Source organism: Rana temporaria, chromosome 1 (genome assembly GCF_905171775.1).
Source record: "Rana temporaria chromosome 1, aRanTem1.1, whole genome shotgun sequence".
Classification (NCBI taxonomy): domain Eukaryota; kingdom Metazoa; phylum Chordata; class Amphibia; order Anura; family Ranidae; genus Rana; species Rana temporaria.
Genome location: NC_053489.1, coordinates 184,662,032 through 184,688,459, shown reverse-complemented (window position 1 = coordinate 184,688,459; position 26,428 = coordinate 184,662,032). Strand labels below are relative to the sequence as shown.

At 51.6% G+C, this 26,428-nt stretch overlaps 2 protein-coding genes across 3 annotated transcripts in view; one reads left to right on the top strand and one right to left on the bottom strand.

Annotated features, from left to right (window-relative positions):
- ATP6V0A2 (ATPase H+ transporting V0 subunit a2) overlaps positions 1-4,141 on the bottom strand; it is a 96,890-nt gene extending 92,749 nt beyond the window's left edge. The window contains exon 1 of the mRNA XM_040347335.1: positions 3,903-4,141. Within this exon, the coding sequence (XP_040203269.1) occupies positions 3,903-4,019 (117 nt within the window). The 5' untranslated portion in view covers positions 4,020-4,141. The remainder of the gene's footprint in view (positions 1-3,902) is intronic.
- A 48-nt stretch (positions 4,142-4,189) lies between these two features.
- The window catches only part of TCTN2 (tectonic family member 2), a 69,135-nt gene continuing 46,896 nt past the window's right edge, over positions 4,190-26,428 (top strand). The window contains exons 1-4 of one of the 2 annotated variants that reach the window (XM_040347337.1): positions 4,190-4,421; positions 15,765-15,869; positions 15,984-16,060; positions 18,934-19,129. In XM_040347337.1, the coding sequence (XP_040203271.1) occupies positions 4,334-4,421; positions 15,765-15,869; positions 15,984-16,060; positions 18,934-19,129 (466 nt within the window). In that variant the 5' untranslated portion in view covers positions 4,190-4,333. The remainder of the gene's footprint in view (positions 4,422-15,764; positions 15,870-15,983; positions 16,061-18,933; positions 19,130-26,428) is intronic. The other variant, XM_040347336.1, reaches the window with a different exon arrangement.

Sequence of the window (26,428 nt, the reverse complement as noted above, 5' to 3'; positions counted from 1 at the left end):
AGGGAAAAAAAGTTACCTCTTCTAATGGGGGTAAAATGTTTATAGTGCCTGTGTTTAAAGGCTCAGTCCACCTTCTAGAGAAAAACAAGAAATGCACGTATATTTGCTGAAAAAAATGTGCATTTATTTATTTTTTTCTACAGGAGCCTGCAAAACCTCGCACCTGCGATCAGGGGATTGTGGGCACAATGAAAGGGCTCCTACAGACGTTTCCTCCGGCCCTATGCCTTTACAGAGGAACAGACTTTCAGTTGGGTGTTGAAGTGTCAATGGCCTATGAATACGGTGATCACCACATCTGTGTTTCATTGAGAACTACAAGTCTGGACGACATATGACGTCCTGGGCTTTGTGGGGGGATATCTGAATGATGCCTGCAGCTAGAGGCATCATTCAGATATCCTTCTCTTCTGCCGGCGATTCTGTGCAACATGAGATCGATCATAGCGGCGGTTCCGCCGCTTGATCGTTCTTATAGGCGGCGGGAGGGGACATCCCCCCCCCCTCCCAGTGCTTCTCCGGGCTCTCCCGTGCCATCGGGGGCCCGGAGAACGAATCGTCCGGCGCTGGCAGGAAGCATAGAAATGACTGGTGACAAGATGGTCACCAGTCATCTCTATGACCATCGGAGGACACGGGCGCTTTGTGATGACCTCACACCCAGGTCCCCGTAAGTAAAAAAAGCCGCGATTGCGGCTGCTAAGCAACAGCAAGCATGAGATCGGTGAATTTTTTTTCACCGATTTCATGCTTTCCAGCCTGGAGGAGAGATGTGGGGTCTTATTGACCCCGCATCTCTCCATAAAGAGTACCTGTCACACACATTCCTATTACAAGGGATGTTTACATTCCTTGTAATAGGAATAAAAGTGATAATAATAAAAAAAAAAAAGTGTAAAAAAATAAATATGTAAAAAAAAAATATATATATATATTTTTAACGCCCCTGTCCCCAGTAGCTCGCGCGCAGAAGTGAATGCACACGCAAGTCCCGCCGACATATGTAAACGCCGTTTAAACCACATATGTGAGGTATCGCCGCGTGCGTTAGAGTGCCAGCAACAATTCTAGCACTAGACCTCCTCTGTAAATCTAAACTGGTAACCTGTAAAAAAATTCAAGGCATTGCCTATGGGGATTTTTAAGTACCGAAGTTTGGCGCCATTCCATGAGTGTGCGCAATTTTAAAGCGTGACATGTTAGGTATCTATTTACTCGGTGTAATATCATCTTTCATATTTTATAAAAAAATTGGGCTAACTTTACTGTTTTGTTATTTTTTTCCAAAAAAAAAAGGCGTTTGAAAAATTATTGCGCAAATACCGTGCAAGATAAAACGTTTCAATGACCGTTGTTTTATTCCCTAGGGTGTCTGCTAAAAAAACATATATAATGTTTGGGGGTTCTGCGTAATTTTCTAGCAAAAGAATGGTGATTTGTACATGTAGGAGAGAAGTGCCAGAATAGGCCCGGTATGGAGGTGTGTATAAAAGCCCGGTATTGAAGTGGTTAAAGGGGTTGTAAATGATTTTTTTTTTTTTTTCATAATAAGCATGCTTTACCTGCAGACATTCCTCTTTTCACTTCCTCATTGTTCGTTTTTGCTCAGAAGTTGCTCTATTTCTTCTCTGTTCTGTTCACTTCCTGCTTGTCTGATTTTACTGACCACCGTGATGGGAGGCTTTACTGCGGTGGTCAGTAACGTGCTCACCCCCTCCTGGGAACTACATCTGTGCGGCAGGACGCTCTCTACTATGGGTGTGCCGCAATGCATACTGGGAAATGTAGTTCTTACATGAACAAGCGATGCAAACCAGGAAGTGAAATGAGAGAACAGAAACTAGAATGCCGGAGGTGATATAGATGAAGGAATTTAATAGGTATTTACTAGTTTTTTAACAGAATCATTACACTATTCTGTCTGTCTACCTTTCAGACATTAATTTTAGGCAAAAAAATGTTTTCCTTTACAACTCTTTTAAGTCTCTCTACTCTCCAGTTATACAAAAGAATCGGCAAACTCTGCATTGGAGATCGTCAGGGGGGTTGAATCGAGATCAAGATTTTTTTAACGATTAATTGTGCAGCTCTACAAACAATTATTTAATTCTTTAAGCTGCGCATAGGCCCTTGGGAGAAAAACTTTCCTTTTCCATATACTATTATCAGGCTAGCAGCATTCTGTCCATATCCAGGGGAGGTGGGTACCAAACCTTGCCATACATTATACAATTTTCCTTTAGATTTACCAAAACCATGAGGTCAAACCAAAACACTTTCTATTTGTATGCAATCAGGTAGGCCCTTGCACTACATAGTAAATCTGAAGGAAATAAAATAAGAAAATTGTAAAATGTAAGGCCAGCTTAATCCATTCACTATATTGTTTAAAACTTCTTCAGCACCCAACTTCCATCACTGCAGGGATTTGTCATTTGCCCTCCCCGCCCTTGTCCATTCACAGAACATTTTGTATTCTGTTTAGTACTGACATTACTCGGATAGAGTTCCCCTTAAAAGATTTGTTCTTCACTGTAAATAATGGTAAATGTAGATATCACACCCACCCAACCCAAGCAAACAGTGAACTGCTCAGTGGAAGTGCCAGCTGATGAATGGAAGGCTCCATATATCCGTCTCTAAGGATGTCATCATTATCAATGGAAGTGCTAGCTGATGAATGGAAGGCTCCATACACCTGTCACTATGGACGATCACCCATTACCAATAGAAGGCTCCATACACCTGTCACTATGGACGATCACCCATTACCAATAGAAGGCTCCATACACCTGTCACTATGGACGATCACCCATTACCAATAGAAGGCTCCATACACCTGTCACTATGGACGATTACCAATAGAAGGCTCCATACACCTGTCACTATGGACGATCGCCATTACCAATAGAAGGCTCCATACACCTGTCACTATGGACGATCGCCATTACCAATAGAAGCTCCATACTCCTGTCACTATGGACGATCACCCATTACCAATAGAAGGCTCCATACACCTGTCACTATGGACGATCGCCATTACCAATAGAAGGCTCCATACACCTGTCACTATGGACGATCACCATTACCAATAGAAGCTCCATACTCCTGTCACTATGGACGATCGCCATTACCAATAGAAGGCTCCATACACATGTCACTATGGACGATCACCATTACCAATGGGAGGCTCCATACACCTGTCACTATGGACGATCGCCATTACCAATGGAAGGCTCCATACACCTGTCACTATGGACGATCACCCATTACCAATAGAAGGCTTCATACACCTGTCACTATGGACGATCGCCATTACCAATGGAAGGCTCCATACAGCTGTCACTATGGACGATCACCATTACCAATGGAAGGCTCCATACACCTGTCACTATGGACGATCACCAATAGAAGGCTCCATACACCTGTCACTATGGACGATCACCAATAGAAGGCTCCATACACCTGTCACTATGGACGATCACCAATAGAAGGCTCCATACACCTGTCACTATGAATGATCGCCATTACCAATAGAAGGCTCCATACACCTGTCACTATGAATGATCGCCATTACCAATAGAAGGCTCCATACACCTGTCACTATGGACGAATACCAATAGAAGGCTCCATACACCTGTCACTATGGACGATCGCCATTACCAATGGGAGGCTCCATACACCTGTCACTATGGACGATCACCCATTACCAATAGAAGGCTCCATACACCTGTCACTATGGACGATCACCCATTACCAATAGAAGGCTCCATACACCTGTCACTATGGACGATCACCAATAGAAGGCTCCATACACCTGTCACTATGGACGATCACCATTCCCTCCTGGAACATAGAAGCAGACTAGAAGTCAGAAAACAAATAAGGCAGCGAATACTCACATCCCTGAACTCTGCCAGCCCCATCTCTCCCAGCTCGCTGACACAATCATAGGCCGAGCCGGCCTGTAGGAATAGCTGTGCCAGGCACATAGGATCACTCCGGAACAGAGAGCCCATGGTGTGTGTCCGCCGCTCCGGGCCGGGCTCTTGTGTCACAGATAAAATCTCCACTACACTCCACGTCGCTTCCTCTCCACGGCTCACTCTACACACAGCACTTCCGGGATGGCCAGCCTTCCGCTGATAGGCTGAATAGACGGCCCGCCCTGGGGGATGGGCTTCTAGAGGGCAGATCGTTAGCTGGCTGTAGGGACCCACCAACGTGACTCAGGCTCTCGGAGTGATTGGTGGATGGGGCCATGGTTACTGTGGAACGCAACGCTCTCATTGACATGGCTTCTTAGCAACCCGAGTGTGCGAAGAACAGAGGGATGGCGGGCCCGGGGGCTCCAGGGCTACTTGTCATAGGCATGGTGGTGGCGGTGCTGACAGCTGGCACAGAAGGCCAGATCATCTCAGGTGAGGAATAAGGATAGCTGCTCTTCCCTTATTGCGGCCTGACGCTTAGTGTAGGCCAGCACTGCCAGGTGGGATATGGGGGAATGCCCGAGATCAGACCCCACAAGGTGCCAACTCCGACCTTTGTCAGCCACCAAGGCTTCTCCTGTGCTCCTCTCTGATTTAGGTTCACATTGATAGGAGGGTCTGACTGTATTAAGTATAAGTGCAATGTATGCAAAGTAAGGCTGGAGGCACACTTTGCATCTATGCCGATTGATGTGTGTTTTCATGCATTCTGTACAAAGTGTCCTGGGCCCCCCCCCCCCCCCGTACAAAGTGTCCTGGGCCCCCCCCCCCCCGTACAAAGTGTCCTGGGCCCCCCCCCCCCGTACAAAGTGTCCTTAGCCCCCCCCCCCGTACAAAGTGTCCTGGGCCCCCCCCCCGTACAAAGTGTCCTGGGCCCCCCCCCGTACAAAGTGTCCTGGGCCCCCCCCCCGTACAAAGTGTCCTGGGCCCCCCCCCGTACAAAGTGTCCTGGGCCCCCCCCCCGTACAAAGTGTCCTGGCCCCCCCCCCCGTACAAAGTGTCCTGGGCCCCCCCCCCGTACAAAGTGTCCTGGGCCCCCCCCCCGTACAAAGTGTCCTGGGCCCCCCCCCCCGTACAAAGTGTCCTGGGCCCCCCCCCCGTACAAAGTGTCCTGGGGGCCCCCCCGTACACAGTGTCCTGGGGGCCCCCCCCGTACAAAGTGTCCTGGGCCTCCCCCCCGTACAAAGTGTCCTGGGCCCCCCCCCCCCGTACAAAGTGTCCTGGGGGCCCCCCCGTACACAGTGTCCTGGGGGGCCCCCCCCGTACAAAGTGTCCTGGGCCTCCCCCCCCGTACAAAGTGTCCTGGGCCCCCCCCCCCCGTACAAAGTGTCCTGGGGGCCCCCCCGTACACAGTGTCCTGGGGGCCCCCCCCGTACAAAGTGTCCTGGGCCTCCCCCCCCGTACAAAGTGTCCTGGGCCCCCCCCCCCCGTACAAAGTGTCCTGGGGGCCCCCCCGTACACAGTGTCCTGGGGGCCCCCCCCGTACAAAGTGTCCTGGGCCCCCCCCCCGTACAAAGTGTCCTGGGGCCCCCCCCCCCCGTACAAAGTGTCCTGGGCCCCCCCCCCCCGTACAAAGTGTCCTGGGCCCCCCCCCCCCGTACAAAGTGTCCTGGGCCCCCCCCCGTACAAAGTGTCCTGGGCCCCCCCCGTACAAAGTGTCCTGGGCCTCCCCCCCCCGTACAAAGTGTCCTGGGCCTCCCCCCCCCCCGTACAAAGTGTCCTGGCCCCCCCCCCGTACAAAGTGTCCTGGGCCCCCCCCCCCCCGTACAAAGTGTCCTGGGCCTCCCCCCGTACAAAGTGTCCTGGGCCTCCCCCCGTACAAAGTGTCCTGGGCCTCCCCCGTACAAAGTGTCCTGGGCCCTCCCCGTACAAAGTGTCCTGGGCCCTCCCCGTACAAAGTGTCCTGGGCCTCCCCCGTACAAAGTGTCCTGGGCCCCCCCGGTACAAAGTGTCCTGGGCCCCCCCCGTACAAAGTGTCCTGGGCCTCCCCCCCCCGTACAAAGTGTCCTGGGCCTCCCCCCCCCCCCCGTACAAAGTGTCCTGGCCCCCCCCCCGTACAAAGTGTCCTGGGCCCCCCCCCCCCCCGTACAAAGTGTCCTGGGCCTCCCCCCGTACAAAGTGTCCTGGGCCTCCCCCCGTACAAAGTGTCCTGGGCCTCCCCCCGTACAAAGTGTCCTGGGCCTCCCCCGTACAAAGTGTCCTGGGCCCTCCCCGTACAAAGTGTCCTGGGCCTCCCCCGTACAAAGTGTCCTGGGCCTCCCCCGTACAAAGTGTCCTGGCCCCCCCCCCCCGTACAAAGTGTCCTGGGCCCCCCCCCCCCCCGTACAAAGTGTCCTGGGCCTCCCCCCGTACAAAGTGTCCTGGGCCTCCCCCGTACAAAGTGTCCTGGGCCTCCCCCGTACAAAGTGTCCTGGGCCCTCCCGTACAAAGTGTCCTGGGCCCCCCCCCCCCGTACAAAGTGTCCTGGGCCTCCCCCGTACAAAGTGTCCTGGGGGCCCCCCCCCCGTACAAAGTGTCCTGGGGGCCCCCCCCCGTACAAAGTGTCCTGGGCCTCCCCCGTACAAAGTGTCCTGGGCCTCCCCCCGTACAAAGTGTCCTGGGCCCCCCCCCCCCCCCGTACAAAGTGTCCTGGAGGCCCCCCCCGTACACAGTGTCCTGGCCCCCCCCCCGTACACAGTGTCCTGGGGGCCCCCCCGTACAAAGTGTCCTGGGCCTCCCCCGTACAAAGTGTCCTGGGCCTCCCCCCGTACAAAGTGTCCTGGGCCCCCCCCCCCCCCGTACAAAGTGTCCTGGGCCCCCCCCCCGTACACAGTGTCCTGGGGGCCCCCCCGTACACAGTGTCCTGGGCCTCCCCCCGTACACAGTGTCCTGGGCCTCCCCCCGTACAAAGTGTCCTGGGCCTCCCCCCGTACAAAGTGTCCTGGGCCTCCCCCCCGTACAAAGTGTCCTGGGCCTCCCCCCCGTACAAAGTGTCCTGGGCCTCCCCCCCGTACAAAGTGTCCTGGGCCTCCCCCCCGTACAAAGTGTCCTGGGCCTCCCCCCCGTACAAAGTGTCCTGGGCCTCCCCCCCGTACAAAGTGTCCTGGGCCTCCCCCCCGTACAAAGTGTCCTGGGCCTCCCCCCCGTACAAAGTGTCCTGGGCCCCCCCCCCCGTACAAAGTGTCCTGGGCCCCCCCCCCCCCCCCCGTACAAAGTGTCCTGGGCCCCCCCCCCCCGTACAAAGTGTCCTGGGGGCCTCCCCCGTACAAAGTGTCCTGGGGGCCCCCCCGTACAAAGTGTCCTGGGGGCCCCCCCGTACAAAGTGTCCTGGGGGCCCCCCCGTACAAAGTGTCCTGGGGGCCCCCCCGTACACAGTGTCCTGGGCCCCCCCCCCCCGTACAAAGTGTCCTGGGCCCCCCCCCCCCGTACAAAGTGTCCTGGGCCCCCCCCCCGTACAAAGTGTCCTGGGGGCCCCCCCCCCCGTACAAAGTGTCCTGGGCCTCCCCCCGTACAAAGTGTCCTGGGCCTCCCCCCGTACAAAGTGTCCTGGGGGCCCCCCCCCCCCCGTACAAAGTGTCCTGGGGGCCCCCCCCCCCGTACAAAGTGTCCTGGGGGCCCCCCCCCCCCCCGTACAAAGTGTCCTGGGGCCCCCCCCCCCGTACAAAGTGTCCTGGGGGCCCCCCCCCCCCCGTACAAAGTGTCCTGGGGGCCCCCCCCCCGTACAAAGTGTCCTGGGCCTCCCCCCCGTACAAAGTGTCCTGGGCCTCCCCCCCGTACAAAGTGTCCTGGGCCTCCCCCCCGTACAAAGTGTCCTGGGCCTCCCCCCCCGTACAAAGTGTCCTGGGCCTCCCCCCCGTACAAAGTGTCCTGGGCCTCCCCCCCGTACAAAGTGTCCTGGGCCTCCCCCCCGTACAAAGTGTCCTGGGCCCCCCCCCCGTACAAAGTGTCCTGGGCCCCCCCCCCCCCCCCCCCCCGTACAAAGTGTCCTGGGCCCCCCCCCCCCGTACAAAGTGTCCTGGGCCTCCCCCCGTACAAAGTGTCCTGGGGGCCTCCCCCGTACAAAGTGTCCTGGGGGCCTCCCCCGTACAAAGTGTCCTGGGGGCCCCCCCGTACAAAGTGTCCTGGGGGCCCCCCCGTACAAAGTGTCCTGGGGGCCCCCCCGTACAAAGTGTCCTGGGGCCCCCCCCGTACACAGTGTCCTGGGCCCCCCCCCCGTACAAAGTGTCCTGGGCCCCCCCCCCCCGTACAAAGTGTCCTGGGCCCCCCCCCCGTACAAAGTGTCCTGGGCCTCCCCCCGTACAAAGTGTCCTGGGGGCCCCCCCCCCCGTACAAAGTGTCCTGGGCCTCCCCCCGTACAAAGTGTCCTGGGCCTCCCCCCGTACAAAGTGTCCTGGGGGCCCCCCCCCCCCGTACAAAGTGTCCTGGGGGCCCCCCCCCCCTACAAAGTGTCCTGGGGCCCCCCCCCCCCCGTACAAAGTGTCCTGGGGGCCCCCCCCCCCGTACAAAGCGTCCTGGGGGCCCCCCCCCGTACAAAGCGTCCTGGGGGCCCCCCCCCCCCGTACAAAGTGTCCTGGGGGCCCCCCCCCCGTACAAAGTGTCCTGGGGGCCCCCCCCCGTACAAAGTGTCCTGGGGGCCCCCCCCCGTACAAAGCGTCCTGGGAGCCCCCCTCGTACAAAGTGTCCTGGGGCCCCCCCCCGTACAAAGTGTCCTGGGGCCCCCCCCCCGTACAAAGTGTCCTGGGGGCCCCCCCCGTACAAAGTGTCCTGGGGGCCCCCCCCGTACAAAGTGTCCTGGGGGCCCCCCCCCGTACAAAGTGTCCAGGGGGCCCCCCGTACAAAGTGTCCTGGAGGCCCCCCCCGTACACAGTGTCCTGGCCCCCCCCCCGTACAAAGTGTCCTGGGCCTCCCCCGTACAAAGTGTCCTGGGCCTCCCCCCGTACAAAGTGTCCTGGGGCCCCCCCCCCCCGTACAAAGTGTCCTGGAGGCCCCCCCCGTACACAGTGTCCTGGCCCCCCCCCCCGTACACAGTGTCCTGGGGGCCCCCCCGTACAAAGTGTCCTGGGCCTCCCCCGTACAAAGTGTCCTGGGCCCCCCCCCCCGTACAAAGTGTCCTGGGCCCCCCCCCCCCCGTACACAGTGTCCTGGGGGCCCCCCCGTACACAGTGTCCTGGGCCTCCCCCCCGTACACAGTGTCCTGGGCCTCCCCCCGTACAAAGTGTCCTGGGCCTCCCCCCCGTACAAAGTGTCCTGGGCCTCCCCCCCGTACAAAGTGTCCTGGGCCTCCCCCCCGTACAAAGTGTCCTGGGCCTCCCCCCCGTACAAAGTGTCCTGGGCCTCCCCCCCGTACAAAGTGTCCTGGGCCTCCCCCCCGTACAAAGTGTCCTGGGCCTCCCCCCCGTACAAAGTGTCCTGGGCCTCCCCCCCGTACAAAGTGTCCTGGGCCTCCCCCCCGTACAAAGTGTCCTGGGCCTCCCCCCCGTACAAAGTGTCCTGGGCCTCCCCCCCGTACAAAGTGTCCTGGGCCCCCCCCCCCGTACAAAGTGTCCTGGGCCCCCCCCCCCGTACAAAGTGTCCTGGGCCCCCCCCCGTACAAAGTGTCCTGGGCCCCCCCCCCCCCCCCGTACAAAGTGTCCTGGGCCCCCCCCCCCCCCCGTACAAAGTGTCCTGGGCCCCCCCCCCCCGTACAAAGTGTCCTGGGCCTCCCCCCGTACAAAGTGTCCTGGGGGCCTCCCCCGTACAAAGTGTCCTGGGGGCCCCCCCGTACAAAGTGTCCTGGGGGCCCCCCCGTACAAAGTGTCCTGGGGGCCCCCCCGTACAAAGTGTCCTGGGGGCCCCCCCGTACAAAGTGTCCTGGGGGCCCCCCCCGTACACAGTGTCCTGGCCCCCCCCCCCCGTACACAGTGTCCTGGCCCCCCCCCCCGTACACAGTGTCCTGGCCCCCCCCCCCGTACACAGTGTCCTGGCCCCCCCGTACAAAGTGTCCTGGGGGCCCCCCCATACAAAGTGTCCTGGGCCCCCCCCCCCCGTACAAAGTGTCCTGGGCCCCCCCCCGTACAAAGTGTCCCGGCCCCCCCCCGACAAAGTGTCCCGGGCCCCCCCCCCGACAAAGTGTCCCCGGCCCCCCCCCCCACAAAGTGTCCCGGGCCCCCCCCCGACAAAGTGTCCTGGGCCTCCCCCCCCGTACAAAGTGTCCTGGGCCTCCCCCCCGTACAAAGTGTCCCGGGCCTCCCCCCCGTACAAAGTGTCCCGGGCCCCCCCCCCCGTACAAAGTGTCCCGGCCCCCCCCCCCCGTACAAAGTGTCCCGCCCCCCCCCCCCCGTACAAAGTGTCCCGCCCCCCCCCCCCCGTACAAAGTGTCCCGGGCCCCCCCCCGTACAAAGTGTCCTGGGCCTCCCCCCGTACAAAGTGTCCTGGGCCTCCCCCCGTACAAAGTGTCCTGGCCCTCCCCCCGTACAAAGTGTCCTGGCCCTCCCCCCGTACAAAGTGTCCTGCCCCCCCCCCTGTACAAAGTGTCCTGGGCCCCCCCCTGTAGAAGGTGCAACCCATAGACTGCAGTTACAAGATATGTCTGTACACAGTATGCACCAGTACATGCACACAGATCTATGTTCCAAAAGCAGACTGTCTCACAGGTGTGAACGGATCCCATAAAAAAACATTGGCAATCATTATGCACAGAGCCTAGAGGAGCTTCTTCCTGGCCCTCTCCATCATCTTAACCACTTGCTGACCAGGCCTTTTCTGGAACTTTATGTTTAAATTAAATTAGTATTTTTTGGCAATAAAATTACTCGGAACCCCCAAACTTTCTATAGATATATATAGCAGAGACCCTAGCGAATAAAATGGCAATTGTTGCAATATTTGTCACAGCGTAATTGTGCAGCTGTCTTCCAAACACTTTTTTTTTTTTTTTTTTAAATGATACACTTTAATAAAAAAAATAAAAAAAAAACGAATCACAATAGTTACTCCAATTTGTTTGTGAAAGGTGATGTTACGTGAGTAAATAGATACTTAAGATATCATGCTTTAAAATTGCATGCGCTCGTGGAATGGCGTCAAACTACGGTACCTCAAAATTACCATAGGGATGCTTTAAAAAAAGTTTAGAGTTACTGTAGCATTCCAGTCAAATCCTAACTATACCTAAATCTGATTTCACCCCCATGCTAAGCCTATTCTAGCTACCATGTAAAAGAAAGCCGTTTATACTTACCTATTCTGAGGGTCTCCAGTTCGGTCACATGATCTCTCCAGGAGAGATAGATCACCTGCTGCAGAACCTGGACAATGACATCACCCTTATGGCCCGTACACACGATCCGAATATCGGACGAGAGCGGTCATCCGAGGAAGAATCGTACGATTTTCGGATCATGTGTACGCTACAGTCGAGAGCCGATCACAACAGTTCATCTGATATCATTCGATCGGACCAGCATGAAAATGTTCCTCCTACAATTCCAGATCGTACGATTTTCATTTACTCAGTATAGTTGTCGTCCGAAAATACAATAAATATACATTACAACACATGATGACATCACTTCCGATCTTTTTTTTTTTTCTGTCGTACGAGAATTTTTGTGACTTTATTACCCTATTCAATTTTTACATGCGACTATTAAGCGGAAAAAGTTGTATGATATTCGGATCGTGTGTACAGGCCATTAGGCTTACTATGGGGGGGCAGCCATTGTCAGCGCTGGGAACCGGACCAAACCAGAGCGCCCCTCAAACTAGGGAAGTATAGACATCTTCCCTTTTACAGGGTAGGTAGACAGAATAGGCTCAGAATAGGGGTGGGAGGAGATTTAGATATAGTTAGGATCTTACTGCAAAGCTAATTTTAAGTGGTTCTAAAGGCAGAAGATTTTTTACTATGCATGAAGGTAAAAAAACATTCTGTGTACAGTGGCTCCCCCTTGCCCCCCCCCCAATCCTTAACTGAGCCCCTCTGATCCAGCAATGTTCACAATAGCTTTGGCTGTATAGGGACTCCCCCCTTCTCATTGGCTAAGACAGCAGCGGGAGCCCATTGCTGTCAGTCGGGGCTCTATTGCCTAGATTCAGGTACGTTGCCGCAACTTTGCGGCGGCGTAGCTTAAGGCATTTAAGCTACGCCGCCGTAAGTTAGCGAGGCAAGTACATGATTCACAATGTACTTGCCTGCTAAGTTACGGCGGCGTAGCCTAAAGCAGGCTGGCGTAAGGGCGCCTAATTCAAATGTGTGTAAGGGGGCGTGTTTTATGATAATGGACTTGACCTTACGTTTTTGACATTTTCCTTTAACTGCGCATGAGGCTACATTTCCCAGTGTGCATTGCGGCTAAGTACGCTGCAGGGGCCTATTGATTTCGACGTGGATGTAAACGACGTAAATCCCGATTCAAGGACGACTTGCGCAAACGACGTAAACATTTCGAATTTCGACGCGGGAACGGCGGCCATACTTAACATTACTATTCCAACTAGGGCCTAGCTCTAACTTTAGGCGGCCTATCTCTAACGTAAACGGCGTAAAAGTACTGCGTCGGCCGGGCGTACGTTCGCGAATCGCGTATCTACTAATTTACATATTCTACGCCGACCGCAATGGAAGCGCCACCTAGCGGCCATCCAAAATATTGCAACCTAAGATAGGACGGCGCAAGCCGTCGTATCTTAGATATGTTTAAGTGTATCTCTGATTGAGAATACACTTAAACATAAGTCGGCGTAGATTCTGAGTTAGGTCAGCTTATCTACTGATAAGCCGGCCTAACTCTTACTGAATCTACCTACATGTGTCTTATGGATGCATAGAGCAGCGGCTCAGGAGCGAGCACGCAGCGATAAATGTAGCTTAAACAGTCACAGTTTAGTTGTAAAATGTCTACTATCATAAAATGTCTAATATCAAAAGAAAACCTGCGTGTACAGCATGACAAGTATACGCCTTAAAGGCACAACGTAAGGTAAACCGTGCATTCCTCCAATTTCCTACCCCTATCTTCTTGGCTAAAACAGGTAATCTGTCTAGTAATGGGTTTAGAAGTATGATAAAATTCCGCTTAGATCTAATAGCACTGGGGTTTTCTGATGTTCAAAAAACCTTTATTGCGTATTATTTATTTTTAAGAAATAGAGGAAAGTATCCCCTATGTATCATTTTAAGCTGTTCTAATGTAATTTTTATTTTACTATTAATAAAATCAAACAGAGGTTTATATTTACCTGATCTTCCCCAATGATACTGCACAGAGCAGTCCCTGCTCTTGACTCCTTTTCTCCAATTGCCTCCTCAGCAAGCCATGTGCTTGAGAGGGCTCCAATGCTGGGCTGTGTGTGTTGATACCTGAACAGAGCTGTGTGTGTTTATGCCCCACGGTCCTTCCTCATAGGATTTGACTGTTAGCAGCAGGAGCCAATGGCTTCCACTGCTCTCATTTATGCTGTGAGAGGAGGAAGAGAGGAGAGAAGAATTGCAGCCAGGCATAGCGCTAGATCAATACAGGACTCAAGCAAATGTTTTGGGAGGGTGGGGGAGACAAACAGCTAGTGGAATATTTTTTACCTTAATTCAAAGAATGCAGTAAGGTAAAAAAAAAACGTTTGACTTTAGAACAGGGCTTGACAAACCCCAAGTGCCAGGTCGCCATGGCGACCAGCAGTTTGGAATTTGCGCCCAAATGCTCCACACACCCTGTGCGCACCCTTCCTGCTATGTATCCTGGGCTCTGCTTGCCCATCTGCGAGCCCCAGACCAGCATAGTGGGTGACGCCGGATAGAGAGGCGAAGGGGAGTGAGGACAGCTTTGTTTACATTCTGAAATGCATGTGAATAGTACAGGAACTGCACCACATTCTTGTTCAATTCACCTGTGATTCAGTGCAGTGCAATTTATGCCCATTTCATTTTTGGAACCACACTGTAATCGGATCCCATGGTTGTTTTGTACCATGTGATCTGGTGCCAACCAAGCGCACTGCATTTGTCACTTGCATTTGGCGTGTCTGTTTAAAGTGGATGTAAACCCTCACATATACTCAGTAAAGTGAACAGCCTCAGATGATACACAGAGATGAAACAAATCTCCCTATGTAAGTTTTACATGTATATCTGCTGTCTTCATCTTTTTATATATCCTTTAGAAAGTGCAGATCATGTTAGAAATTTTCTCTATCTGTTCAGCATTGGTAGGGGATTTTTGGCATACAGCCAAGACAGCTGATTGGAGGAAAGGCACACACCTGCTCTCCATATAGGCAAAGAATGGAAGGAATGTGCAGAGCTGTGCTCTGACAAGTCAAGCTCTCTGCTAATCTTTTAATAGCAACCTCCCACGACACAAATTTCAGGCTGCTTTTATCTCCTGTGTCTGTGAATTTGTCAGAAGTTATCAGGCTGATAACAGAGGGCACTCAGTGCTCTGGAGAGAGATAAGAAAACACTGCTGATATACTGTATGTGCCCAGCTCAAATTTTAATGAATCGTGTTTATATCCACTTTAGGCTTACACCCACAGCGGATCACAGGAGCAGTATGATTTGCATGAGGTGTAAGAAATGCGCATGAATCGCAAAGTTTCCAGTACCACATAAGTGTGATCCTAGCCTTAAAGGTGTTGTAAAGGTACAATTTTTTTTCCCTAAATAACTTCCTTTACCTTAGTGCAGTCCTCCTTCACTTACCTCATCCTTCCATTTTGCTTTTAAAATGTCCTTTATTTCTTCTGAGAAATCCTCACTTCCTGTTCTTCTGTCTGTAACTCCACACAGTAATGCAAGGCTTTCTCCCTGGTGTGGAGTGTCGTGTCATTTAAAAGCAAAATGGATGGATGAGGTAAGTGAAGGAGGACTGCACTAAGGTAAAGGAAGCTATTTAGGGGGAACAAATTGTACCTTTACAACCCCTTTAACTTTGTCTAGAATTTGTGTTTATAAAGTTAGCAACTATGGGCCAGATTCTTAGAGGAGATATGACGGTGTATCTCCAGATACGCCGTCGTATCTCTGCGTCCGGCCGGTCGTATCTATGCGCCTGAGTCTTAGAATCAGTTACGCATAGATATCTATTAGATCCGACAGGCGTAAGTCTCTTACTCCGTCGGATCGTAACTGCATTTTTACGCTGACCGCTAGGGGCGTGTATGCTGATTTACGCGTCGAAATATGTAAATCAGCAAGATACGCAAATTCACGAACGTACGCCCAGCCGACGCAGTACAGTTACGCTGTTTACGTTAGGCTTTTCCCAGCGTATAGTTACCCCTGCTATATGGTGGCGTAAGTGCGACATACCAATGTTAAGTATGGCCGTCGTTCCCGCGTCGAAATTTGAAAAAGTTAAGTCGTTTGCGTAAGTCGTCCGTGAATGGGGCTGGACGTCAAAACCAATGACGTCCTTGCGGCGTACTTTGGAGCAATGCACACTGGGAAATTCCACGGCCGGCGCATGCGCCGTTCGGGAAAAACGTCAATCACGTCGGGTCAAGCCTGTTTTACATAACACACGCCCACCTCTTCACAATTTGAATTAGACGGGCTTACTCCGGCCTATTTACGATACGCCGCCGCAACTTTTTTTTGAGAATACGGCACTTGCCTGTAAAAGTTGCGGAGGCATAACGTAAATAGGATACGTTACGCCCGCACAAAGTTACGCGATTCTACGTGAATCTAGCCCTATGCTGCTAATGGCATAAGCATGATCTCATTTAAATCTTTAAAGATTTCTTCTCAAATGTAAATAATAATGTGATTTGCACAGATTCTAGGTGCTTTCCTAATTCGGATGATCTGCCTTTCAGGTTTCTTTCCTTCTACAATATTTATGTCCGGACCTGAAGTAACTACATACCTCGTTACAAATGCATCTTCTGTCAATTTATCCCTTGCTGTCATTACAGATACCAGTAAGTTGAATGTTGTCTCCTCTGTATTAAAACAAATACATATTCTTCTAGCCCCGTTTACTTACAAGAACATCTACATAACACTTAAGCTTTCCTTTTTCTTTGTAATTGTAGTTTCTGCACCTGTGGAAAGTTGCAGTGGGAATAATAATATAGACAGCTGGGCTTCAACTTCTGTTGGGACACAAACTGTGAGTAAAATAAATTCAAAAAACTTTGTACAAATGATATTTGCTGTCAGGGACCTCCCCCAGAGGTCAATGGTCAGAAGGCGGGTTCCCAGTCGTCACAGGGCATCGCTGACCTACCCCCACCAAAGTGTACCGCCTACCCCAACTAAGTCGGGGAATGAACAAGTCGGGGTAAGCGTCTTGCGCTTATATTCTTGTTTATTAAATTACCAATCCTTAGATGTGGCGGCAGCATTTTTTTTTTTTTTTTTATGTTTTTTTGTGTTTAGGCTTTATTTATTTTTTCAGCTGCGGATCCGGCCAGTAAGTCTGTAATTTTTCAACTCCCTATAATAGACCAAGCGGTGCAGCAAAAGTGGCAGTTTTTTTTTTAATTTGTTTTGGATAGAGTAGAGAAGGATTAGAACACCTGTCTGTGTCCCCATTCGGGAGATGCATCCTCTCTATTTGTCATGTTTACCATTTTCATTGAAAGGAAAAGAAAATCCCAAATTTTGGGTTGTCCCCGGGAAAGTAATAGAGGGGAAATCTTCCTAAGGGGTCCTGGTGACCTGGGAAGGGGCTCAAGAGATTCCCTAAATGGGTTGTAAACCCTCAATATTTTTCACCTTAATGCATTAAGTGGAAAAACCTTCTGTGATTCAGGAGCCCCCCTTTTACTTACCTAACCCGGTCTTTCCAGCTGCAGCCTGTGTATCAGGTCCCGATTGGATAGATTGATTGCACCGCAGCCATTCGCTTCCGCTGCTGCCAATCGAATCCAATGATGCAGGAGATGGGGGGGGGGGGGGGGAGAGCGGGACAGAGTCCTGCTGTCTGTATCAATGTGGGTCAGCGACTCTTTAACGGGGCACTCGAGAAGAGGAGGAGCGCCAATAAGGGACCCCAGATCTGGAGGATCAGGCCACTATGTGCAAAACCAACTGTACAGAGGAGGTAAGTATGACATGTTTGTTATTTTTATTTTAAATCTAACCGTTTACATATCCTTTAATTTGATTTTCCTTCACTTCCTGTTTGGAAGTGAGGAGGGTAAATCTCCATAATGGGACACAGATGGTGGAAAAAATATTTGACAGGGGTTATAATCCTCCCTTGCTCTATCCAAAATGAAAAAATAAGTTTTGCCTTAAGTTCTATTTTCTTTTTTTTTTTGTTCTTTTATAAATTGTATTTTGTGCGTGTACTCGAGAGAGGAGCCAGACTGCAGGAGTTGGGAGTAGGCAGGCCTCCCCCAGAGGCAATCTGCCACCTTTCTCCATGCCCCGGGTGGCAATGGCGGGTGTGTGAGGGGGTCCTCCCACACAGCCCGCCCTACCTGCTCTGCTTTGAAGACCAACGGGGCAGAGGGACTCCCTGTAAGGGAGTGAGAGGATTTGCCCGCTCAACCAGCCTCTTTTTAGAGACCGCGTGGTCAAAGTGCGTGCATGTTAACCCAATTTCGAGTGCGTGTAAGTGTGGTGGTTTTTGTGAGAGGGGGGGTGGGCGTACTAAGCGCAGGCTTACCTCGCATAGCACACCCACCGGGAGCCGGGCTGAGACCACCAAACTCAATTCACATGTAGCCGAGACCGGGATCCGAACCCCTAGCTGCAGAGGTGAATGGCTTGTCAGCGCAGTGCCAATCGCGTTGAGCCACCACAGCTCCTTTAAGTTCTATTTCAACACTGACAGGGGTGCTTCAAATGGTCACATTTATGTAAAACCTTTATTCCAAAAAAGGAAAAATAACAGTTTCTTGTATCTGCTTAAAATGCATTCATTTGTTAGTCAAGTCCATCTAAATCTGCTAGTACAGCTAACTAACACAAGCTTCTTCCCAGGATAACTGTGCTGTTGTCCAAAGGCGTCTCTGTTGCTCCTCCATCCAGTGTGGAGACTCCTTAAAGCGGAGGTTCTGCGGCATTTTTTTTTTTTTTTTTGGTGCATTCAATGGGGTTTCACAATACAAAATTAAACTCACTTGTTTGGTGTCTTCAAATATCCCCTGTCCGTTTTCATGGCAAATAAGAACTTTTAAAATCGGTTCCTGACAGTTTCCATTTTGCTTGTGGGTATTGTGAAGCCCACAAGCAATCATTTGCTGGAAGCGGTGAATGCTAATCTCCCAGCATTCACCGCTGTATCTCGCGCCTGCGCAGTGTTTACGGCGAGTAGTCGTATCGATAGAACACCACCCCTGTGAGAAAAGCATTCGCCCCATCCGCCCATCATAAAGCACTATCCATCATGGAACCATATTGATGGAACACCGCCCCTATGAGAAAAGCATTGGCTGTATAGAACGAGCGAGCTTCGTGTATAACCAATGAGCAGCATGTATAACCAATGAGCGACGAGCGGCAGCTCCAGCTGACGAACTGTTCATACTCTGGGATTTCCGTCGGATTCAATTGCGCCTGCGCAGACCATACTGGGAACCTATCCGATAGCAGAACCAGCTTGATGGAACAGCGGAACCAGCTCGATAGAACAACAGCGTTCCACATTGGAGGGAAAGCCCGGGAGGGAAAGCCCGGAAATTGGTAGCTAAAAACGAAAATCTACGGGATTTACACTATAATATTTTTTTGATGTGGCTATTTAACTTGGTGATAGTGTTCTGCTTGTGCCGGGGTGTACCGTAGTTGTTTTTTTGGGTGGAACTCCGCTTTAAGACAGGAAGTGTGAAAGTGAAAGGGGGGGTGCTAAAAAAAAGCTTAAAAAAAAAAAACAACGGAATCCAGCCATCGCATTTAAGGATTGTAAGCTGCAATATATAAAATGTTTGCTTTTGGGTTTCTTGCCACATTTAATATCTGTGATCTAAAGAAATTTGTCAAATAAAAATGAACATTGTTAATAATACTGACATTTTTGCTTATTTCTGGCAGAATGTATTTAAAGTCACAGTGACATCACAGAAGAATCTTACTCTCTGTACCATCAATGAAACAAATTGCTGCACAGAGAATCTGTGTATTGTGGAAACACTTCAAGTTACAGCTTGTGAGAATAATGCTCCCATCAGCAGTCTACTAATCCATGCTGAAATTTATATCAACACCACTTTTATAGGGCTTGTATCAGGTAATGGGGTGAAACAAACATGTCCATTATTTTCTGTATGCGTACTATTCGGGGACAACATCAGTAATGACTAAAGTCTCGTACACACGATCGGATTTCCATCGGACAAAGCCTATGGCCCGGATTCAGAACGAAGTTACGCTGGCGTATCTATTGATACCACGCGTAACTTCTGGGAATGCGCCGGCTTATCTTTTTTTCTGTATTCAGAAAACAAGATACGCCGTAATTTTGGTAAGATCCGACTGGCGTAAGCCTCTTACGCCGTCGTATCTTAGTTGCATATTTACGCTGGCCGCTAGGTGGCGCTTCCGTAAATTTACGCAAGGAATATGCAAATTGGGTAGATACGCCGATTCACAAACGTACATACGCCCGGCGCATTTTTTTACGTCGTTTACGTAAGGCTTTTTCCGGCGTAAAGTTAACCCTCATAAAGCAGGGGTAAGTCATGTTGGGTATGGACGTCGGAAACGTACGAACAGCGTCATATTATACGTCGTTTGCGTAAGTCGTTCGCGAATAGGGCTGTACGTAAGTTACGTTCACGTCAAAAGCATTGACAGTTTGCGGCGTAATTTGGAGCATGTGCACTTGGAAACGTTCAAGGACGGCGCATGCGCCGTTCGTAAGAAACGTCAATTACGTGGGGTCACAAGTAATTTAAATAAAACACGCCCACATCATCCACATTTGAATTACGCCCGCCCATATACGCTACGCCGCCGAAACTTCGGGCGTAAGATCTTTCAGAATACACTACTCGCCTGACTGAGTTACGACGGCGTAGCAAATATGAGATGCCCTACGCCCGCAGAAAGATACGCTAATATTTCTGAATCTGGGCCTATGACTTTTTTTCTGAAGGGCATTGGCCGTGAACTTGTATTGCATACAAACGACAATAGAAAAAAGAAAAAAAAAGGAAAAAACACTGCGCTAGAAAAATGTAAAAATTTAAAAAAAATGAATGGAAAAATCCTCAGTGATGGTGGGATGTGCAGCTGCTAGTACGGTGTTTTCCCGAAAATAAGACCTAGCGTTATTTTCCAGGAGGGCTGCAATATAAGCCCTACCCCGAAAATAAGCCCTAGTTTAAAATGCTTGTAAAATCCTATAATCCACTCTATTACAGTAGAATATAATGTACAATGTGTGTGTTTCTGTAATTTAAATGCAGGGGAAGAGAGCTTCGGCAGGTCACAGAAGTGCAGAGCGGTGCTATAGCGAAGGCATTTGGCACAATTATATTACAGAAACACACATTGTACATTATACAATACTGTAATAGAGTGGATTATAGGATTTTACAAGCATTTTAACTCCGTTCACACTGGGGATTCCTGTCAGGCAGGGACAGAGTGGGGGAGAGAAGACAGCACATTACATGGTAAGACCTACCCCGAAAATAAGCCCTACTGTGTCTTTTGTTGCAAAAAATGTATATAAGACCCGGTCTTATTTTCAGGGAAACACGGTACCAAAAAATTAGAATACCAAATTTTACACAATAAATACAGCAAGGTACAGTGCTAAAACAAATAAACCGTGACAAACCTAATAAGAGAACATAGGTATAATATACATATGTATTAAGATGCATTCAAAGCAACTGGTGAAAAAAGAAAAATGCTTTAAAAATGAATATATAGTCCCACATTGGTGATTGGATCAATAAACCATAAAGAAATCCTTATAGTGTAATTCATATCGGGGCACAAAGTTGAATATTGTGAGAAAGGGATCTTCTTCCACCAATAGAATACCCAAATAGTGGTATTGTAGTCTCCTTACCAAAGATAGATGACCGCTATCACAGCGGTCTCTCTAGGCACAGGGGTTTTAAAGTCTCCCAAAGGACCCACTGTAGATGGTTGGTAGGCTCAAGGTGGTTTCTTAATGTCTAAAAGGATGGAAAACAAAAAGAGACTCCATAGCATAATACTGCTTAACAAAGTTTAATCTGCCAAAAGTATTGCACTTACAGTGAAGCTGTTTAAAATTTGGGGTGGATATGGCATGAAGGGACGCTGCGTCTCCCCGAGGCTTCTCCTGTCTGCTAAGCTCTGTGTCAGTGTGACTCTGTGTAAAGAGGCGTGATGACGTCGTATCAGCTGGCCACACCTGTAAAGAGGCGTGATGACGTTGTGTCAGCTGGCCACACCTGTAAAGAGGCGTGATGACGTCGTATCAGCTGGCCACACCTGTAAAGAGGCGTGATGACGCCGTATCAGCTGACCACACCTATAAAGAGGCGTGATGACTTTGTATCAGCTGGCCGCAACGTCATCACGCCTCTTTACACAGAGTCACACTGACACAGAGCTTAGCAGACAGGAGAAGCCTCGAGGAGACGCCGCGTCCCTTCATGCCATATCCACCGCAAATTTTAAACAGCTTCACTGTAAGTGCAATATTTTTGGCAGATTAAACTTTGTTAAAGCGGAGATCACCCTCAATAGAAAATGCATCTTATTAAGACCGCCACAATAACTGCATGTTAAGTCCGCTATCAAAAAATAAATAAATTTCAGTACCTTTTTATTCAGCTGAGAATACCAGGCACTTCTGGGTATTCCTCCCGCGGGAGTAGGCGTGTCATTCATTTCGCTAGCGCCCCAGTGTTTTCTGGGACTGGATCGCCATGTCTTCTGGGAGCACAGCGTCATGCTTCCCAGGAGACGAGTCATAAGGCATATTCTGTGAATATCGCGGGATTTCACTCATCACGTGACCCATGAAGCAGGTCACGTGACCCATGAAGCAGGTCACGTGACCCATGAAGCAGGTCACGTGACCCATGAAGCAGGTCACGTGACCCATGAAGCAGGTCACGTGACCCATGAAGCAGGTCACGTGACCCATGAAGCAGGTCACGTGATGAGGGCGGATCGAATTCCGCCATTTAATTTGTTGTTCACAACGGGGCGTGACCTTTTCATTACGCCGGCCGTTGTGATGGCAACGGAGAAGTGTTGACGGCGCTGCTCGTCGTCAACACTGCTCATGCGGGGGATACAGCGCTGAATGCTGGGACATCCGCATTCACCGCTTCCCGGAAGCATTTGCATGTGGGCTTCACGCTGCCCACAAGCAAAATGGAAACGGCCTGAAGAACATTTTATAGAGTCACATTTTATGCTGACGGAGATTGCGGGGCAGTAGCGACATTAAAGAAGTGAGTACTATTTTTTTAACATTACAAGAGTTTAACCACTTGCCTACTGTGCACATACACCCCCTTCCTGCCCAGACGAAATTTTAGCTTACGGCACTGCGTCCCTTTAACTGACAATTGCGCGGTCGTGCGACATGGCTCCCAAACAAAATTGACATCCTTTTTTCCCCACAAATAGAGCTTTCTTTTGGTGGTATTTGATCGCCTGTGCGGTTTTTATTTTTTGGGCTATAAACAAAGAAAGAGCGTACATTTTTTAAAAAAACACAATATTTCTCTTTCGTTCATAGACGGACACAGCATCCTTTGACCTTAGGGTTATGTTCTTCCTACCAGGAGATTTTAGGCAGAATTCTTACAGCACTTAAGGTGTTAAAACTTTCCTTCATGCCGCTCCTCCCAGGGGGCGTGGCTCCCCCAGGCATAACCCACACCCTGCTCCAGCAGCTTCAGTTTGTTTCTGCCTAACCGTCAGGAGAGTCAGGCTCTCTCTGGAGTCCTGGACTCTGGAGTTTTTTCTTGCAAATTTTTTTTTTTTTGCATCTTGCAAGTTTTTTCCTCGCTTTTTTATTTTATTTTTGAATCCTGCGATTCTTCTATCAACAGCCGACTGGGTGACAGGCTGGGTCCTCGACCCTTGTAGTCCCCCCAGGTTCGGCCTTCGAGCGTGTGCCGGCCCTCAGCTCCGCTTTGGGACGTCCACGACAGGCCCCATTGCTCCAGGGGCGGCCGGGGAACTTCGGTTCTAGGGCACACATATGACCGGTCTCTATGGCCTTGTCACAGTGTGTCTGGCTGACAACCATGCCGTTCGCGGACGTTGGTCTGTCTGGGATACCTCCAGCCGGGTAGTCGCAGGACAGGTAAGTAGTGGCCCCTTACTCAGGTAAGTGGTCTGGCTGGAATGTTTTCCCTTGGGAGGTCGACTGAGGGTTTTTCCCTGCTTTCCTCTCTCCCTTATTCCTCTCCCTCCTTCCCCCTTTGGGTGACGGCTGTGCAGGGTTTTTTTTTCCCTGGGGCTCATATTTTTTCACTCGGGTATGGCTGGGGCTGTTCTGTGTTGCTGCAGGGGACTGTGGTGGTCATTCTGGGCATTTTTGTGTGTGCTGTGTGCTGTTTTGGTGTACTGTCTTTTTTGGGTACACTGTCTTTTTAAAACTGCGCAATGGCGGCCATTTTGCCGGAGCCGCGCTTGTATTATTTGGCGGCCATTTTCTTGTGGCCAGCGCCGTTTTCAGCACTAGTTCGGCCTCTAGTGGCCGTTTCGGCGGGGAAAAAAGACCGCGAATCCTCTGAGGGGACAGACGCAGCGCTGCAGCTTCTCCTCAGCACACACTTGTCCTTCAGACCGCGCTGTACCAGGGGGGTGGTGAGTCTCAGGGGGCCCCAGACTGTGCTCTAGCGGCCGGGAGGTGACCTGTGGGGGACTTTTTTCCTGCCATTGGCAGTGGGGGTGACACGGCAGCTGCAATATGGAGCCTGAATCAGGCCCCTCATTCCTCACAATGCCGGAATTAACCCTTAGCGCCCCTTCCCCTGCCACATCTGTTGAATCGGTGTCGGCTGTCCTGGAATCTTTTCTCACCAGGTTTGAAGCTGCCAGTGCTCGGTTGGGGGGTAAAAAGCGCCCCCCCCCCGGAGGCTGTTTCTGGGGATATCTCTGACGCAGAATCTGATAACGCTGTTGCTGCTTCTGGTTCTGTCATGTCTGATGTGCTTAACCCACATGGACAGCGAGGATGACTCTGCTGCGGAGTCTGCTGACAAGGAATTTGTTGGAGCTCTTATTACTGCGGTACGTGAGACTCTTCATTTAGAGGATGTGGCGGAGACACCAGCGGTGTCAGTCCCTTTTGGATTCCGCAAACCACCGCGTACCGCTAAGGTATTCCCTTGTGTTCCTTATTTGGACAATTTGTTGTATAAGGAATGGGATACACCGCAAAAGGCTTTTACTGTTCCTAAAAGCTTTGCTACCCGTTACCCCCTGGAGGAGGACTTTTTAAAAAAGTGGGTCACTCCTCCGTCGGTGGACCCTCCTGTGTCCAGACTGAGTAAGGCTACTACGTTGCCTGTGGAGGGGGCTCCTGCTTTCAAGGACCCCGCTGATAGGAGAGTGGAGGCCGTGGCCCGCTCCCTGTTCTCGGTGGTGGGTTCGGCGGTAAGGCCGGCTCTGGCCGGAGCCCTGGTTGCTCAGACGCTAACTGAAAGGGCGAAGCTCCTGCTGCAGGATCTGGAGGTCCAAGGTGCTTCCGAGTCCTCTAGGGACCTGGCTGAGCAGTTGATTCAGGGTCAGAAGTTTCTCTGTGAGGCGGCTATGGATTCGATTCCTTTGCTTTCCAGGGCTTCTGTCTACGCAGTGGTTCTGCGCCGCCTTATATGGCTGAAGTGCTGGTCGGCTGACCAGTCTTCGAAAAAAGGCCTTGGTGGATTTGCCCTTTAAGGGCGGACGGCTCTTTGGGGCATCCCTGGATGACATCATTAAGGATGCCACTGGAGGTAAGAGCACCTTGCTCCCTCAGTCGGGGAAGGGTAAGGAACCTCGCCGCAAGCAAGGTCCTACTTTTACTACCCCTAAGCGGTTTTTTCGTGCGCCCAGCGCGGCTGGAAAAGGTCCGCAAGGGGCAAAAACCCCTGCTGCCGGGCGTAAGCGCCCCTGGTTTAACAAACCAAACAAGCCTGCGGACAAGCCTGCTTCCGCATGAAGGTCTGCCCCCGCCCGGGTCTCGGGTGGGGGGACGGCTTCACGACTTCGCGGATCGGTGGAATTCTCTTCTGACCGACCGTTGGGTTTGCGAGGTGGTCGCCTCGGGGTACAAGATAGAGTTCCTCTCTTGTCCCCCAAACAGATTTTTTCCATCCAACCTCCAGCTTCCTCCGGATCGTCGGCTAGCCCTGTCCGGGGCTGTCCAGGATCTTCTGGACAGAGGGGTGGTTGTGCCGGTTCCCTCGCTGGAACGGTTTCGGGGGTTCTACTTCAATCTGTTCGTGGTTCCCAAGAAGGGAGGGGTTCGCCCTGTCCTGGACCTAAAGGCCCTCAACTCCTTTGTCAAGGTGCAGCGATTCAGGATGGAGTCGGTCCGTTCTATCATAGCGGCCCTCCACCAGGGGGACTTCATGGCGTCCTTGGACATCATGGACGCATACCTGCATGTCCCCGTTTGCACAAGCCACCAAAGGTATCTGCGTTTTGCGATCGGGGAGGACCACTATCAATTCGTGGCCCTCCCGTTCGGGCTGGCGTCGGCACCACGGGTGTTCACCAAGGTGCTCGCCCCGATCCTGGCCTTGCTAAGGCAACGAGGGATCGCTATCGTGGGATACCTGGACGACCTTCTCCTGAGAGCTTCTTCAAGCTCAGAGTTAGAGGAGGACGTGTCCATCACGTGTCGGACTCTGCAGGAGTTCAGCTGGCTTCTGAATCTCAAAAAATCAGTGTTGGTTCCGTCCCAGAGGCTGGAACACCTGGGGCTGGTTTTGGATTCGGGGGAGGCAAAAGTGTTCCTCCCATCGGAAAAACTGCGGACTCTGCAATCTGCAGTGAGACAGTTGTCGACCCAGAAATGGTCGTCTCTTCGCTTCTGCATGCGGGTTCTGGGTCTGATGGTGGCCTCCTTCGAGGCGGTTCCGTATGCCCAATTCCACACCAGGGTACTACAGAAGGAGATTCTGTCACGATGGGACAGAGTCCCATCTTCTCTGGATCGCCAGATTCGGTTGAGCCATCTGGCCAAGTCTTCCCTGGCATGGTGGCTGACGTCTCCGGTGCTTCGGTCCGGGAAGTCTTTTCTTCCGTGCCGCTGGACAGTGGTCACGACGCATGCCAGCCTCTTCGGCTGGGGGGGCGTCTGGGGCACCCAGTCAGCCCAGGGGCGCTGGACTCAGGAGGAGTCCCGCCTGCCGATCAATATCCTGGAGCTCCGAGCGATCAAGCTGTGCCTTGTCAGGTGGTCCCTGGAGCTGCAGGGCCGTCCTGTCAGGATCCAGTCCGACAACGCCACGGCCGTGGCGTACGTCAATCATCAGGGCGGCACAAGGAGCTCGGCCGCGGCGACGGAGGTCGCTCACATACTTCGGTGGGCCGAAAGGTCCGTTCCGGCCCTGTCAGCGGTATACATTCC